Genomic DNA, 18,942 nt, shown 5'->3' on the forward strand with positions numbered 1-18,942 from the left:
TGATTAACACCATCCACAATAAAAATGGTTAATCAACCTCTCATAATTACAAAAAAATGAACAAAATGAAAAATTATGATTGGTTGAATGTGGTTTTCACGGTTTGTACAAATTAGGTGGTTTTTATTTGAACGCGATATATATAGGGAAGGGTTCAAATGAGAACTCCTGTGAATTGGGAAAACGCAAGAATAAACTGTTAACCTTATATTGTGATAACGATAAAAATTAAAAGATTTTTAAATTGAAAATGAAATTAAAACAATTCAAAAAAAATTGAGAGGCAAAAGGGTAATATTGAAATTCAAAGTGATAAAATCTTAAAAACACGATCACTCTAAACCCAATAATCTGGATAACATAATGAGTTATTATGGTTATCACTTATTTCAACACGATTTGGGTGTGATATGGGTATGATAATCATGTTATTATCACATAATTATCACAAGGATTCCTCTCGGCTAGGGTTAACTTAGGAAATCGACTACCGATTTGGTGTGATATGAGTGTGATAATCATGTGATATCACTATCATAACAGCGCACTCGATTTGATTATGGTTTCGATCGGTTAGGGTTAGACAATCACACATTTATCACAACGATTACTAATGGTTTCGATAGGTTAGGATTAGACAATCACACATTTATCACAACGATTACTCATGGTTTCGATAAGTTAAGATTAGACAATCACACATTTATCACAACGATTACGGACGAAATCCACTAAACGATTTAGTGTGATATGGGTGTGGTAATCATGTGATATCAATATTATAACATCATTTGCACTCAATTTTATCATGGTTTCGATCGGTTAGGGCTAGACAATCACACATTTATCACAACGATTACTTATGGTTTCGATAGGTTATGGTTACACTCGATTGATCATGGTTTCGATAGGTTATGGTTACACAATCACACAATTATCACAAGGGAAGAGAAGAGAGTGGAAACGAACGTGATAAGAAAAAAAAAGGATAATTATAATTAATTAAAATAAAATAAAAATTATAAAAATTACTTAATTACATTACTGCCCTTATTAATTTATTTATATTTAATATAAGTTAATTTATTAAATTAAAATGTTTGAGGTTATTGGTTTGTTCTCACGTTCTCATAAATCATATGGGTTCTCGTTTGAACCTATATATATATATATATGTATATATATATGTGTGTGTGTGTGTTTGTAAGTATGTGTATGTGTGTATATGGCTTGGGTTCCCATGAGAAATGTCATTTTTTTTTAGAATTGTAACATTTACATAAGATAAAGTAACATTTACATAATACATGTGAAAGAACCCATATATTGAGTGTATCTATATACAGGGTAGTGCTCTAGTAGGAATTCCAAAATTTGTGGAAACCATAGGTACACCTCTCAGTCATAAATCGAGAATACACGAGTTTTGATATAACGACATGGTTGCAAACTATGTTTGTGAAGGTGGGGGTAGTTCGGTCATTCAACCATCCATATATATATTCAATCTATTCTTCATCTTTATATAACTCTTTCGTATATATGTCCAGTAATTGTAAACATATATATGTATATTGAGAATATTAATTGAATTGATATACTTAAGATTTAAAAAGTATGTATAAATTGTACCAGATGGTTGATAATGAGAAAGAAATTACAAGTAAAGAAAACAAAATATTCAAGGTTAAAAGAATATTTAATATATTAAAATATCAACACGACCAAGCTGTCCGGTTTGGATTGGGTTGATTTGAGATTTTTCAAACCGCAAAAAAATTATACTGAATTATTCAAATGTATTCAACCCAACCCATCAATACTTTGCTTCTCACCTTTTAACTCATTCTTGTTTTTGTTATTTGATGTGTGAGAGAGAGAGAGTGAAAAGTGATGGAAAGGAAAAGGAAATTGAGGTGCCAAAAATTATTGAAGTTATGATGGTTTCCCTTTTTATATTTAATTTAATTCGTGATTGGAAAATATATTTATTTGTGATGGAATATCAAGAGCCCATAACTTTGGGACAGAGAAATATACCAATTAAAATTAATGAACAGACAAACATTTAAACCCCACATACATTTATTCACAATATTTAATATTGGAATTTCTTTTTTAAACATATACTCCATATTTATTCAAAACTAGTTGTGTATCCGTGTAATACGGTGGGAGCCGTGAATTTTAACGATTTTGAAGTTTCATTGGTTTTATTAGAAAAGATTTAATGATGATATAAGTTACAATTGGTCTTTACATATTAATACAATTTAAATAAATAAGAGTTATGGTTCCAATTACAGTCTATCGATGAAAAAAATTGTACGATAGTTTAAAATCCAATATATTTAAAATCCAACATATTTAAACGACTCTACAAATTTATTCGATTTACACCAAGAGCAAAAAAATCAAGAGAAGGGATCGAGACCGAAAGTCTTAAGCAATTGAATGGGAGATTAATGAGAGAACTTTTAATAACTCGTGGTGAATATTATTTTGAATCTCACCTTAGGGGATGGGGGAGAAAACATAGAGGTATGAAAGAGTGAAAATATGAGAGAAAAATGTCAAAAGTATCTTAGGAACATGAAAAGAAAAAATAATAATGTGCATTGGTAGTAGTACTTAATGCATTATTAGTTGTTTTTTAAAAATTGTTTTTAAGACTTTTGATAAATCTGTTTATAAGGTAGTATGGATTATTACTTTTCAAAATAAATAAGTTTTATTATATGAAATTTGTATACTTAGGGGGTGTTCGGGATTGCTTATAAAAACAACTTATTGATTTATTCCGGTGTGGCACCGGTAATAAACACTTTTGAGTATTTGGATAAACAACTTATATCGGTGCCAAACCGGTTATAATTTTTTTTTTTGAAGAAGTTAAATCATTCTAACTTATAATAAGTTGATAAACACTTTTGTGAAAAAACATAAATTGTTTCAAATAAGCAATCTTAAACACCCCCTTAAGATTCTTTGGGCCATAATAATAACCACATAGAGCTAATTTAGTACTGAATTCTAATGAAATAAAATATTAAAACTTCCATTAAATAAAAAGTAGATCGATCTGCCACGTAATGAATCTTTCTTGCCTCGACCGTCACTTAATTTTACAAACTACACACATGTAAAACAAATCCGGCGTTTTTAGTTATAAATTTTACATGAATCAGCTGTGACCATCTTCTTGGAAAACCCAATTAATGATTATCCAAACGTGTCTTTTATATAAAACAAGAAATTTAACGTTTGCTTGAGTTAATCCAAAGTAAAAACAATTACGTAACCGGAAAAGTTATAATCAGACAAAAACATAATAACGTTTAATACTTATAATTAACAAAAGTCAGATGAATATGTAATCGATAAGATTCGACATTATGTGTATCAGTTACGTTTGTTTTTGTTTATCGTCGATCGATACATCCAATTATTGATTATTTCGTATTGTATAAGAATATAACGAGATGAAGTTAAAATCAAATAGATAAAATAAATGATTGTGTAATAAATAAATAGAATGAAAGTGAAATAGTGAGTCATGGCAAGCGAAGAAGGTTGAAAAGCTGGAATCTTGTCTAGAAAATAACATATCTCTACATGATGTCCAAGGGTCAATCATTTTATTTTTTTATGAACGAAAAAACAAATGATTTCAATCAAAGGAGAGATAAAAATCTCTTTGTGTCCACAGAGGTTCAAATGCGATGACTTCGGGCTATCTGCAAAGCAGGTGGTCGCTTTGTGATTAGTCGGCTCGCATAGCGGGTTGGATATCCAGGTTAATAAAAAAAAAAAAACAAATGAATTCATGGTTTGTACGAATGCTTCCATGATTCATGGTTTCGTTAATGAAAAAAAAAAAACTCATGGTTTCATGAACACAAGCAAACTTCAATATCTGCAATCTTGACAAAAATGAGAATAAAAAACCTTTACTAAATCGTAAATTAAACGGTTACCGAACGACTGATTCATATGATTAGCCATTAATGAGCATAATAAGAATTCAAAATCTAGAGTCTTCAAACCTTCAAACTTCACTTAGGGGATGTTTGACAATTGCTTAATGGTTTGGTACAGAATGATTAAGAGACTCTTATGATATAATGCAAAATAAAATATAATTATATATAATGAAATTAAGGCTCTTAATGGTTAAGGAGTATCCAGGATACAAAATCACTCAAAGGGTTTTAAAACCATTAAGAGGCAGATTTTTTTTTGCCAAACAAGATTCACCTCTTAACAATTCAAATGTTGCCTTTTAATGGAACTATTAAGAGTTAACAAACAATCCTTTAAAGTTTAGAAATAAGAAAAAATTAAATCAAGATATAACCAGTTACGGCAAAATTTAGGAAGAATAATTAAATAGATTAAAATTTAAGATGAAGAAATTGAAAAAAGAAAAAACTCAGGATTATTGCCATAAAGAACTAAAAGAAGCAAATACGGTGTCATCGTCGCCATTTATGGAGGACTGTACAGTAATTTCTGAAAAACAGCAAGGTTAAATATTATAATAGACAATAGTTGAGGGATCTAAATGAAATTATCCGAAAGTTGAAGTAAAGGGACGTAGAATACGATGTCCAAAAACAAGGGGGCGGCGAAGCATCCAAAAACAGTCACACGGAATCGAAACCCCTCATCCACCCATGCTCGCGGAGACACGGGGCCGCTCCTGCCCAACACCTTTGGAAATTGGAACACCACCACCACCACCCACTCAACTTAACCATGGTTACTTTCAAACCCAACTCAACCCAACCCAACCTCACCAACTATTTTGCTACCCAAAACAATTATATGATTATATTGTTAAGGTTAACAAAAATGTTTATAATTTATAAATACATATTATTAATCTTTTAATATAAAAACAACATAAATGTTTATTTGTTTAAATATCAATTTATATTCTTTATTGTTTAAAAATGATGTTATTATGATAATATATGAATCCTTCCATTTACTCTTCAAAAGAGGCCTTGAGCAACAAAAGAAGATTCTAATATCTTCTCTAAGGGGCCGTTTACTAAACGCTTATCCGATAAGTGTTTATCGAACAATTTTTTTCATCAGATGAACATGACAAGGGCCAAGAATCTTACTTGGTAAGAGCGATAATAAAGATGAAGAATCTTACCCGATAAGTGATGGTGATGACTTTTACCCAGGTAAGCGCTTACCGGGTAAATTATTGCATAGAATACCGTTTTGATGTATTACAATCTTATCCGATAAAAATAAATTATAATGTTGATTCCTACTGGTAAGTGCTTACCGAGTAAGCATTTGGGTAAAAACAGCCCCTAACAGAGGTTAGACATATACATATTGTCACATAGTACAAATTGTCTAGAGTGACAAATAAATCTCTAGATCGGTAGAATGTAAGAATATATAGAACCCTCGATTTACTGTTTAAAAAAGCTCTTAGAAAGATTAGAGGATTCTAACACACACACACACACACACACATATATATATATATATATATATATAGAATCATGTCCACTTGTACAACCAGTACAACCAATCAATTGAAATATTTATAGAAATGATGAAAGTTTATTTATTATAATTTGAATATTTATGAAAGATGACTAGAGTTCATTAATTATGATCAATACTTTATATTATGAAACAATCAAAACTTTTATAAAATCACTTATATATCAAATTAAATAGACGATTAAGATTAAATCGTATTGATTGTATAAATATAAATGATTACATAAAAACTTACCTCTTTTTTTTATGTATTACTATATGAAATAGTGTAAATCCAGCGGATATAAAATATTAGATTTGATTGATTTATTTATATCAATTTTGATCCACCAACAAACGACCCAATAATTCCCAAACTTCCAGTCTCTCTCTCTCTCTATAAATCTCCCTTTCCCTCTCCCCCATATCTTCTACTTGTTCTTCTTCCCCACTTTTCATCAGTAATCCTTCTCAAAAGAAGAATATAAAGTTGTTATATGAGCAGGAGAGATCAAAATTGATCTACCATGAGTTGTAATGGCTGCCGAGTTCTCCGAAAAGGTTGCAATGATAATTGCATTCTTAGACATAGTCTCCATGGGATCTGTACTCCTCAAGCTCAAGCTAACGCCACCGTCTTCGTCGCTAAGTTCTTCGGCCGTGCTGGTCTTATGTCCTTTCTCGCCTCTGTTCCTGAGTCGCAACGGCCTGGTAAATATATACGTCGCTATCAGTTTTCACCGATCATCGTGTAATCAATCCGTTTCGAAATATAATGGTGAATAATGCTTTTATATTTCGGAGCTAGGAATTAATTTGATTTTACGTCAGACTGATCGTGTTTGTTTTGTTGATCGATCTGTTTTGTTTAGCTTTATTTCAGTCTCTATTGTTCGAAGCCTGTGGTCGGACGGTGAATCCGGTGAACGGAGCAGTCGGACTGCTATGGACTGGGAACTGGCACGTGTGCCAGTCAGCTGTCGAGACGGTGCTCAGAGGCGGAAGCGTCCGTGCGATGCCGGAGCTATTTTCCGTCGGATCTACACCGGAAAACGACGATACATCAGAAGCTATCAACTCTAACTTCGACGTGTCGAAACTGAGGCCACAGGATCTGAACCTTGGACTTAGTTCATCCGGATTGGACGATGAGATGAGAAGTGGACGACATAGTGATCGGAGGACGACGGAGAAGCGGCGAGCAGTGTCGCCGTCGGATGCATCAGAGACGACGACGCTGGAGAGTGGATTAGGTTCTGCTTGCAGCGAAACAAAGCTTCTGAGACTGTTTTTATGAGAAAATTAGATTGAAAGAGATGAGACATAGCTAGTGGTTATCAGTTTCAAAGGCTAATTATTCCCTCTGATGAATTTGATCCTTTTTGGTGTTTCCTGATCCACAAAGAAATGAGATCGAGATGTCGAAAAAATAACTAGAAAACAAAATATGACAAAATCAATTAAAATATTATTTTGGTTATATATATTATGTAAGTTTTGAGCTCTTTACCAACAGTTTTTTCGTTCAGTGTTTATTTGGTAAGAGTTATTATTTTTCATTTATTGGGCAAGACTTTTGATTATTCTTATCATTTTTACTCGTTAAGATTTTCAATTTTTGTTATTTTAATTTGATAAGATATGAAATATAATGTAGATGGAAGGAATTAGTAGTATGAAATTTGGGGGTAAAATTGTAGATGTTGGAAAAGGAAGAAGATGGATTTTAATTGGCTATTGCATCCTGCCAGGGGGCATGCCCAAGAAGGTAGGTTTGTGTGTGGAGAATATGGTGGTGGGGCCCAGAAGTTGCATTATCCATTCATCCAATGGTGGTGGAGGTGGGTCCAAGCAGGTGATGGTTAGCATCAGCAAAGAAACAAGAAGGTGAGTCAATTTGACCAAACATGTGGGCTCCAATTTCCTTGTGCCTTCCAACTGTTGTGTGTTGCTGCATATGATCAACTTGCATTTGTGGGTCCTCTTTTTTTGGTCAAATTATTATTTCAGCCCTAAGTCTGGTACCCAGGTATCGACAAGAATAAGGTAGGTGGGTGAAAAAATTGTTACATATTTGAAGAGTTTTAAATAGAGAAAATTGTATTAAAATGAAATTAACTTTTATATGATTCCTATTTTAGGGAACTAACTTTCAAAATCGTCATTTTGGGGAACCAACTTTCACCTGATTCCTATTTTGGGGAACCAACTTTCAAAATCGTCATTTTGGGGAACCAACTTGGACCTGATTCCTATTTTGGGGAACCAACTTTCAAAATCGTCATTTTGGGGAACCAACTTGCACCTAATTCCTATTTTGGGGAACTAACTTGCAAAATAATTATAGAAAAATGGGAAAATTACACCAAAATGGAACCAACTTTCACTTGATTCATATTTTGGAGAACCAACTTTTAAAATCGTCATTTAGGGGTCTCTATCGAACTTTTTGTTTATTTAAGGGTCTGATTGATCTGTTGAACAGGTAACAGATAATTTAAGGGTCTCTATCAAACTTTTGGTTGGATTTGTCAAATTTGATTTAAACTTTAATATTGACACAGATTGGTTAGATATAAAAATCTTGAATGTGATATTTAATATTTATTTTTTATTGCATCAATTAATTTTTTTCTATTAAATTGATTTTTTTATTGCATTAGTAAAAAACAATTTTTATAGTGGTAATTTGGATTTTTTTCGAAAAATCTTCAATTTGATATCTGAATTTAAAAAACGAGATTTGAAATGAAAAATARATTTTATTGCATTAATTTTTGAAAAGAAATGAATTTTAGTTATTTTTCTATAATTATTTTGCAAGTTGGTTTCCTAAAATAGGAATCAGATGCAAGTTGGTTCCCCAAAATAACTATTTTGAAAGTTGGTTCCCCAAAATAGAAATCAGGTGAAAGTTGGTTCCATTTTGGTGCAATTTTCCCTTTTAAATAAAAAAAGTTTAGAAAAGAAAAACTCAACAAACTATCTTGTTTTAAATGATCAAGTGTTTAGACTTTTTTTTGAATGATCAAGTTTCTGAACATTTTTTAAACAAATAAACCATTGAACTTTTGGAAATTGGTCACCTTTTAAACAAAAAAACTACTTATAACCCGATTTGAAATGTTAATTTTACTGTTTTCAAACTTTGCGCTATTCAAACCCCTCTCACCCGATGACATCACTTTCTCTCGGCACCCGTCGTCTCCCCACCGTCATTGATTCTTAATAACTCCATCACTGTCGTTGGCCCCTGCCAAGCTATCATCGATCTTCCTCATGTTGATCTTTTTTTGACTCTCCCTGCAACGGTCTTGAAGTTTGGTGCTTTGCAACGGACTTGTGAGAAGCTATCTTCATCTTCCCCATCTCGCAAGCAGCACACAAGTGTTCTTTCTGAAACTTGAGCTCTGGTAAGCCTTTTATTAACGCTCCCGTCACCAACTTGTATTCTATTAGAGCCTTATGTATCCCTTTCTTTCTAAGCTCATTCAATAGATTGCAAAACCTCTCGTAGACAGACTCAAGGATCTCACCTTCTCTTTGCTTGAAGTTCTCGTAGCTTTTGAGACAATTAGCCACTTTGATTTAAGCACCGATAACGCTCCTATCATCTGCTTCTTTATCTGGTCCCACATGGTTTTCCCACTTTGTTTGTGACTACCTATACTAGTATAGATATCGTTTGATAGACCTTGCATAATGTAGAACCTTATCATCCTATCAACATCAACTCGTGCCCTTTCCATATCTGTCATGGAAGCATACTCTCTCGGCACTTGTTGTTGTACAAGGATTGGCATATTGGAATTAGGAGTAGCTAGTATGATGTCCATGAAGACGGTTGGTTCATCTCTCAAGGATTCTCTCATTAAAGGACTAAGTCTCTGTTTGTCGATAAAATCAAGAAATCTGTCCTTCCATAGAGGATAATCCCCTCTTAACAGGATAAGAGGTTTTGTGTCCGAACCAATAGCCATTGCCTCTCGAGATGACATTGTTCTTAATAATCAATTGATCGTAGATCAACCGAAAGAAATACTAAAAAAAATAACTCAAAAAACACAAATTGGTAATTTTTGTCGCACCCAACTGTTTATCGCATCCCACTTGTGGAACTTGTCACACCCTAATACTTGTCGCACCCTACTCCTTCTCGTACCTTAAACTTGTCTCATCCACCTTATCGCACACAAAATTTTTGGGTCAAATTTGTCGCACCCAAACTTGTCGGATCCAAACATGTCGCATGAAACGGGGTATGAACAATAACTTATCGCATATAAAGGATGCGATAAAGTGTTTATGCCGGATCAAACTGATGCGATGAATGAGTTTTATCGGGTCAAGCTCATGTGATAAGTCTAGGTTTTCGGGTCAACCTTATGCGATAACAAGAAGTTGTCGCATCAAAGTGATGCAATAAAACCTAGTTGTCGCACACAACTATGCAATGACAATGTATAATAAGGATGCAATGACTTGGCAGTTCTTAAGGTTTTTGGCAGATTTCAAAATTTCACAAATATAGTCCAGAATCTTTCAGTTAAGGATATATAGGCTCGAAAATCAAAGCCTTACAACTTTAATTCTCGAGATATAACCCGTAACTGGATGAAAGCCAATAAAACAATGAACAAGAACTCACAGATGTGGTTTTCCAAGAAATGAGGTCGAGTCTTCTTCCAATGTTGATCTTCTGCTCTGATATCAATTGTTGTTTACCCAGATGATTACAAGAAACAATAATGTAACATTAACACAATGGAAATAACAAATCAATCGGCTTCTATAGATTCAAAATATAGAATACAAACTACTGGTTTTGCCTTTGGTGGCGCTTCTCAATAATAAGCTGATAATACAATAAAGAATTGACCTACTCTAGAGACTAGGGAGCTATAAATACCTTGAAGATATTTATATTTTTGATCTCTCTACTTTATTACAAACAAAATATAAACCTAACAATAAGGTTTTGGTATTTTGGAACTTTTGATTTTTCCATTTAATTTGATGTTTAAAGTTAAATTTTAAGGTTCAAGTACGGTTATTGGATGTCGGGCTAGTTAGGCTAATTAGAAATCAATACTGGTCAAATCAGGCCATTTAGTTGGCTCGAGCGACTTCCCGGGCCGCCTAAGCCGTGGGGAAAGTCGCACTCGAAGGTTGCCAGGCAAAAGGAGATCGATGGTTTGGGAAACAGTAGCTGAGGTTACTTGTGAATGAGTCAAGCCTTTGGTTTTCATCCTCACCTTTTGATATTTTGCTTGGTTTTCCTAGGGTTTCTTTAAAAACCTAGCAAGTGAGTTCATATTTCGTTTACAAACTTTGATTATGTCTAAACTTGTTATTTTCCATCTATGTGACACTTGATAACGATTATTTGGTTTAACCTAACTTTATTTGACTATGGCTAATGTTTAACCTAAAATGTAAACTTAGAGCTGGTTGATATTATTGATCAATATATGCACTAAAGATTTCATTGGAGGTTTCATACTACGTTGTTGCTAAAATAATGTTTATGAGTCTTATCTTGGGTATTACCACCCCATATGATATATTGGTATAAAGGAGGGGTTATGCGGTGGCAAATGGATCATGTGCAAATGTTAGAATGCTTATGTGAGATACATGTTTATAAAGGTTCAAACTTGGTGAAAATGTATATGAATCCTTATACATGAGGATTAGGTGAGTTACTAAGTCAATTGTGTTATATTGACTCGTTTATGAATTACTAGTAAGTAGACACTAAAGGTTAAATTAGATTCTTGAGGTGAAACTTGACTACAGAAATTGGTGGGCACTAAGGTTCAAGAGTCCTTGAGGTGAAACTCTTTGAAGTAAACACTAAATATATATGAGGATTTGAGTTGACAAAATGAATGGGAGTGCACTAAAACCATGAATTTAAGGTGTAACCCAATAACATCATTATGTGACAATACTTTCGTGTTTCCGCCACTTTGATGGAAACAGGTCTCCCGCCATTCGGAAGATGTTTCGTGTGTATATTGTCCAGGTTGAGACAACTTATTATAATGCATGAGTTGCACCACTTTTGCGGTTTTGGGTAACATCTTTTGATTTACTTTCCATATTAATATTTCAAGTTAAATTTGTGTGAGCATACTAGGCGAAGCCTAACACTTTTCTTGTGAATATGAATTCCAGGTCCCACTTGTGGCGGATCTAGGACCGCATGAGGAGCTTGGATGGTGCTACTTAAAAGCATCAAGAATAGAGACTTTTGGGAAACACTTGGGTTTTGAAGTTGGATTTTTAGAGATATAGTAATACCTGACTGTAATCTAGTTTACTTTAGGATTAGATTATTAAGTTGTTATTTATATTTCATTACTTATTGTTGTGCTTAATTAGCTAACTTTCCTTACGAGGGTTTAGGCCACAGTTTACTCTATGAAAATTCATAGTTTTCTAAGTTGGTATTATGTTTACTTTTTAGGGTGTTACAAGTTGGTATTAAAGCTATAGTTTAAGAGAAATATGTATGATTATTGAATATCGAGACTTAAACTGACCAATTTAATGTCGATTGGCAAGAGTTGGGTAAGATTTTAGGAAGGGATATCTCTAGGACTTGATAAAAATACACCTGTTGGGATTTGTAGTGATGGTATTATGAATTATCATGTGTAATACGTCACAATTTCATTTTCGAAAATGTTATTATGAATTTATTGTTACGTGTGCCTACTTAGATTACTTGTTGTAATGATGGATACGTGTCATGGTACATTATAAATGTTAATCTTATAATAAGTTAACTCATATGTTCTGTGTCATGTATGTATAAATTTCACATGGTGAACACTAGGAGTCATCAAACGGTTTGAGAGGACATCATAGAAGGTAGTGTGACAGGTGTAGACCAAGGTGGAGGATCCAACAATGCTCTACCCCTTTCGGTGCCGCCATTGTTGGGAGGTAGGATCGAACATGTACCAAGGGTTGTGTTGGCCTCCTCTAATTTAGTTATCCAATAAGTTAACCCCAGATTGAGTTGATGGCGAGCATGACCCAAATTTGCCAAGGATTGTGTTGGCCTCCCCTAGAAGACATGTTGAGATCGTGTGTCATTGATTTTGGTGGTAACTGGGACTCTCACCTGCCGTTAGCGGAGTTTCGCTTAGAACAGTAGTTACCACTTTAGCATCGGGATGGCCCCATTCGAGGCCTTGTATGGCTGAAAGTGTAGAACTCCTGTGTGGCTAGAGGAGGGAGGAAAAATAGTTTACATGGCCTAAAATTGTCCAAAAAACGATGGATAAGGTGAAAGGTATTCGAGAACATCTGAAGGCGGCTCAACATTGACAGAAGAATTATGCCGACAAAGAGAGAAGATTGACCGACTTCCAAGTGGGAGACCGAGTAATGTTGAAGGTATCACCATGGAAGGGAGTTAACTGTTTCGAGAAACGTGAAAATCTTAGTCCCCGCTTCCTTGGACCATTCATTATAGTGAGCCGAGTTGGACTCCAAGCCTATAAGTTGGAGTTACCATCGAAAATGGATGGAATTTGTGATAACCGGGTCCTAGTTATTACTCAATGTATTTATTATATGAATTAATTGTTTATATGGATTCATCCTTACATGAATTTAATATGTGAGTATGTGTATTTTATGCATAGGGATATATGCATAATATGATAAATATATATATGTATATATATGTGTGTGTGTTATGTGTGTGTATATATATATATATATATATATATAATAGGTATGTTCATGTGTGTGCATGAAATTATGTATGCATGGGTAAAATTGTGCATGCATGTGGGGATGAGAGGGTAGCCGACTTTCCATGTAAGGAAAGTATAAATATAAGGGTTGGGTTATGAGGCAAGTTTTCTTGCCTCACTTGGAAAGTTTTGGGAGATATAGAGAGAAGTTGTCCAGTGATCTTTTGGCCATTCAATCATCTTCTTCAAAATATGAGTTTGTCTTAAGGTGAGTGGTTTCTAAAAATACACTTTTAAAAGCTTTGATTTTTTCTATAAGAACTGCATATTATTCTTAAAAACTAGTTTGTGCGGTTTGGGTTTAATCGGACAAGGGTTGATCGAACTAGGTATAAACCGGTCAAGGTTTGTCCGGATTACTCTTAAAACTGGGTAGGAGTTGTTCGATTTAATTATAAATCGTTTAAATGTTGTGCGATTTAGGGTGTTAGTGAGAATTTGATTTATGTAAACCGGACAAAGGTTTTGTACGGAGAAGTATGAATACAATCAAGCATTGTGCGGTTTAGTCTTAAATCGTTTAAGGGTCGTGTGGATTAGTTATAAACCGATCACGTATTGAGCGGTTTAGTTTTAAATCGATCATGTGTTGTCCGGATTGCCTTAAAACCGAACATGAGTCATGCGATTTAGTCTTAATCGACCAAGGTGTGTCCGGATTAGTAAATCAGACAGAAGGGACAAGTGTTGTCCGGATTGTATGTCCGGATAGCTTATATTTGTTAATTTTCAAATATTAATTATTTTAGACATTTTATATAATTTAAAAATGTCCATTATTGGGTTTAATTATGGGTTTATAAAAGAGGTATTTTATAAAAAGATATGTTCCTACCAAGCGTGGAGACGTAAGTCTGTTAATGTTTCTACCAAGCATGGTGACGTAAGTCTGTTTGGTATGAAACTATATTTTGGGAAACATTCCTACCAAACGTGGTGATGTAAGTCTGTTTTGGTATGGAATTGGATTTTGAAAACTGTTTCTACCAAGCGTGGTGACGTAAATCTGTTTTGATATGAAACTTGTTTTAAGTGGTAAGTTTCCCCAAGACGTGGTGACTTTTGTCTGTTCTGGCTTGGAACTAGGAATGAGTATTTTCAGACGTGGTGACTTTTGTCTGTTCTGATAAGTAGCCCTGTCTTGATGAAGGAATAAGAGTGACATATCAAGGAGATGTGTACTTGGAATAAGGGAGACATTGTCATATGTGGATAATATTATAACTCTTATTATTGTAACTAATTGGATTTTAATAACTTTGAATCATCATTTCTTTGTGACCTGATGAATTAGAGATACTATTCCTATTAGAAACAATAATTTAGATGTTATTGAAAATGGGAAAATGGTTTGTCATAAAAGGGCAAGTATTGCCTTAAATCTTTCCGTTAAATATTTACAAAGAATGGACTGATGATTCAGAGAAGCTTTGGTTACAATGTTTGTTTCATATTGGAAACGTTAGATCTTTAAGCAGATGTATTTTATTAATAAGAATTGAGGTTATGGAGTTTATCCTTTTATACATGTCATTAAGAACTGCATTATGTGAAGGTATCATAAATATTTCTGGGCAAAGTTACTTTATTATATGTTGGTATTTATTACCCTGCATTTGCAAAGGAGGAATTCACTCACTAGACCCTTCTGGTCTAACCCTCATTTTCTGTTTTAAAATATGAAATGCAGGAATGGCGGGGTTTAGGGATAATAAAGGGAAAGGGAAAATGTGATTATTTTCCTAACCTATTATCTGCTTTTGAAGATCTGCTTTTGATGGCTTATTTTGAAGACACATGTTGTATTACATGTGTTAGTACATGATTTGTTTTGGAATTTTTCATATGTAGATTTTGTACATATAAGAATCCTTGTACTAGTGGGACCTTGTCATGTAAACTATATTTCCATGTAATGAAATATGTGTTATATGCAAATGTGGTGTTTGGGGGTGTTACAGAAGTGGTATCAGAGCCTTAGTTTAAGAGATTTAGGTGTTCAAAGTATGATGCCTAGACTTAAACTGTCATTTGCATACTAAGAGTCCCGGACATTATTAGTATCACTGGGAATAAAATATAATCGGTTAAAGAGGGCAGTATGTAAGGTGAATTCGAATTACAAATGACCAATGTAATTATGAATTTACAGGTACATACCTATACTCGAATACCATATTATATTTGAGAATATGAATACGTGATATTTAATACTAAATTATCTAAAGATGTCTAGTCGATCACGAAGATCAAAGAGAACTACCCGCCCTGCATCTGAAGAAAGGGAGGAATCTCCCGTTAATCCACCAACCTATATTTCAAGGAGTAGAGGACGTGGAAGGGGTAGGGGTAGAGGTCGAGGAAGAAGTCAGATTCTTGAGAGGAGTCAGGCCGAGATTCGCCCTGATCAAGTGGAATCTATTTCTGGGAATGCTCAACAAGAACAGAGGCAACAATCAGAGTTTATAACTAGGAACGACTTGGCAGAAGAAATGGGAAAACTGAGGGAAACTCTGATATCCATTATGGGACTGCCAGCTAGAGTAGAAACCGAGCGAGTTGGAATTAATCCTCCAGCTCCTTCAGCAGGCAGCAATACTCAGGGAGGGGATATAAAGATGTTTCTGACATGTAAACCTCCAACTTTTTCAGGAGAAAGAGATCCAGTAAAAGCAATGTGCTGCATAAAAGAGATTGAATCGGTATTCAACACCAGTAGATGTTCTGAAGAAAATAAGGTTAGATTTGCAGTGTCTATGCTTAAATCTAATGCCTTATATTGGTGGGATGTGGAGTCCTTAGCACAGCCGAATATACTACAGACAATGTCTTGGGAAGAATTTGTGAATAAATTCAAAACACAATTTTGTCCTACGACATCAGTAAGACAGATGGAGGAGGATTTTCTGAAACTAGAACAAGGGAATAGATCTGTGTGGGATTATACCGAGAAATTTATCGAGTTTTCCCGTTTTGCTGAACATTATGTATTTTTAGAATCCCGAAAGGTAGAAAGGTATATTTGGGGTCTGAAACCTTCTATTCGGGAGTTCGTGATTGCTATGGACCCTGAAACTTTCTCTTTAGTCGTCAATGCTGTTGAAGTTACTGAAAGAAATAAGAATCGGCAAGGTGAAAAGAAATTTATTGAGAAAAGAAAGTAGGAGGGGTCTTCAGTCAGTTTTCGAAGACCTAAATTTACTAAAACAGATAACCATGCTCCACAGCTGCTACCTGTTAGAACCTGCCCGCAATGTCAACAAGTGCATCAGAAAAATTGTCCATCTGAACCGAAGAGGTGTTATCGTTGTGGGGAGACAGTACATTTGTCAAGGGACTGCACTACACCCAAAAGATGTTTTCAGTGCAATTCACTTAACCACATTCGACCAAATTTTCCACAAATGAGAGCTCCTCATTTGACAATGGGAGGAAATGCCCCTAGTAGTCGTGGAAGGCCTAGTGCACCGAGGGGAGGCCAGAGTGGAGCCAGGGGTAGATTGTTCCAAATGACAAAGAACGAGGCAGAAGCAACCCCATATGTAGTAACAGGTACCTTTCTTCTGAATTCTATACGTGCCAAGGTGTTGTTTGATTCTGATGCAAAATTTTCATTTGTATCACCATCATTTGCTCAATCTGCATGTTTGAATTTTGTGTTACTTGATGACAAATTAGTAGTTGACATTGCTAATAGTCAAGAATCTGTTACTAGAGTATTCAATAACTGTATTATTGTTATTGAGGGGTGTGCGTTACCAATTCGACTGTTTCCTATGCCAATGAAAGAGTTTGATGTAGTGGTGGGTATGGACTGGTTAGCAGAGCATCAAGCCAGTATTGTTTGTAATAAGAAGATGATCAGAATTACACTACCAGATCAAGGAACAGTTATTATTTATGGTGATCGTCAGAATCATCATACTAGTCTTCTATCGGTGTTAAAAGCCCGAAAGTGTATTCGAAAGGGATGTCAGGGGTGTTTAGCATATGTTATTGATGCGAAGAAGGAAAAAGGGAAGCAGGAATTGATTCCAATCGTTAATGAATACCCGGAAGTCTTTCCAGAGGATTTGTCTGGGTTGCCGCCAGATCGAGTCATTGAATTCTGGATTGATCTCATACCTGGGGCAGCACCAGTGGCCAATGCACCGTATAGATTAGCTCATTCGGAATTGAAAGAGTTGGTTGCTCAGTTGAAGAATCTGACTGATAAAGGATTCATTGAACCCAACACTTCACCTTGGGGTGCTCCAGTCTTATTTGTCAAGAAGAAAGATGGATCTATGCGAATGTGTATAGACTATCGAGAATTGAATAAATTGAGCATCAAGAACAAGTATCCTCTGCCAAGGATTGATGACTTGTTTGATCAACTGGTAGGAGCAAGTTATTTCTCCAAAATCGATTTAAGGTCGGGGTATCATCAGCTTAAAGTCAGGGAGGAAGAAATTGCTACAACAGCTTTTCGAACCATGTACGGGCATCATGAATTTCTAGTTATGCCATTCGGCTTAACTAATGCGCCTGCAGCTTTTATGGATTTGATGAATAGGGTATGTAAGGAATATCTTGATAAATTTGTTATTGTATTTATCGATGATATTCTTATATACTCTAAAACCAAAGAAGAACATGCGGAACATCTTCGCCTAATACTGGAATTGTTAAAAAGAGAGAAGTTGTATGCCAAGTTGTCCAAGTGTGAGTTCTGATTAAGGGAAGTCCAATTCTTGGGTCACATTATCTCAGAAGCAGGGGTAAAAGTAGATCCAACAAAAATAGAAGCAATTGAAAAATGGGAAGCTCCAAAGACTCCTTCTGAAGTCCGAAGCTTTTTGGGACTGGCAGGCTACTACGTAAGTTCATTCAGGACTTTTCTAAAATAGTCGTGCCATTGACCAAATTAACTCAAAAAAATATTAAGTTTCAGTGGGAAAAAGAACAGCAAGAAGTTTTCCAATTATTAAAGGATCATCTTTGCAGTGCACCTGTATTGACTTTACCAGATGGATCTGAAGATTTGTGGTTTTTAGCGATACTTCAAAGTTAGGGTTTGGATGTGTTCTGATGCAGAGAGGAAAAGTGATTTCTTATGCATCAAGACAGTTAAAAGATCATGAGAAACAGTATCCAACCCATGACATGAAATTAGCTGCAGTGGTGTTCGCTCTAAAAATTTGGAGACATTATCTTCTGTGAACAAAGTGTCAGATTTATACTGATCATAAAAGTTTGCAACATTTGTTTAGCCAGAAAAAATTAAATATGCGACAACGTCGGTGGATTGAACTGGTTAATGACTATAATTGTGAAATCCACTACCACCCGGGGAAAGCTAACGTGGTGGCTGACGCTTTAAACAGGAAAGAAAAGAGTGGAACCATTAAAACTATGGCAATGAGAATGAATTTGATCCCTGACATTCGTAAGGAAATTCAGAGATGTCAACAGGATGCTATGAAAGAAGAATATGTTAAAACAGAAAAGTTGGGTAAGAAGATTTCAACCTTGGAACAGAATGATGAAGGACTAATGTGCTTTCAAGGGCGAATTTGGGTACCATTGGAGATATCCGAAACACTATATTAAATGAAAGCCATAAGTCTCGATACTCTATTCATCCAGGCACCAATAAGATGTATAGAGATTT

At 34.8% G+C, this 18,942-nt stretch overlaps 1 protein-coding gene across 1 annotated transcript; it reads left to right on the top strand.

The window, feature by feature from the left end:
* The first annotated feature begins 5,951 nt into the window (after positions 1-5,951).
* LOC112517265 (LOB domain-containing protein 37-like) lies at positions 5,952-7,042 on the top strand. Its single transcript, XM_025124641.1, has 2 exons — positions 5,952-6,225; positions 6,387-7,042. The coding sequence occupies exons 1-2, from the start codon at positions 6,042-6,044 to the stop codon at positions 6,809-6,811; spliced, it is 609 nt and encodes a 202-aa protein (XP_024980409.1). The 5' UTR covers positions 5,952-6,041; the 3' UTR covers positions 6,812-7,042.
* Positions 7,043-18,942: the final 11,900 nt, after the last annotated feature.

This window comes from Cynara cardunculus (genome assembly GCF_001531365.2).
Source record: "Cynara cardunculus var. scolymus isolate 2C chromosome LG 8, CcrdV1, whole genome shotgun sequence".
Lineage (NCBI taxonomy): Eukaryota > Viridiplantae > Streptophyta > Magnoliopsida > Asterales > Asteraceae > Cynara > Cynara cardunculus.

What these genes read in the sequence shown, in the direction of transcription:
- LOC112517265 (XM_025124641.1), top strand. Translation starts at nt 6,042, where the DNA reads ATGAGTTGTAATGGCTGCCGAGTTCTCCGAAAAGGTTGCAATGATAAT. An exon ending in TCCTGAGTCGCAACGGCCTG is followed by an intron (nt 6,226 to 6,386) that starts GTAAATATATAC and finishes TGTTTTGTTTAG; the next exon opens with CTTTATTTCAGTCTCTATTG.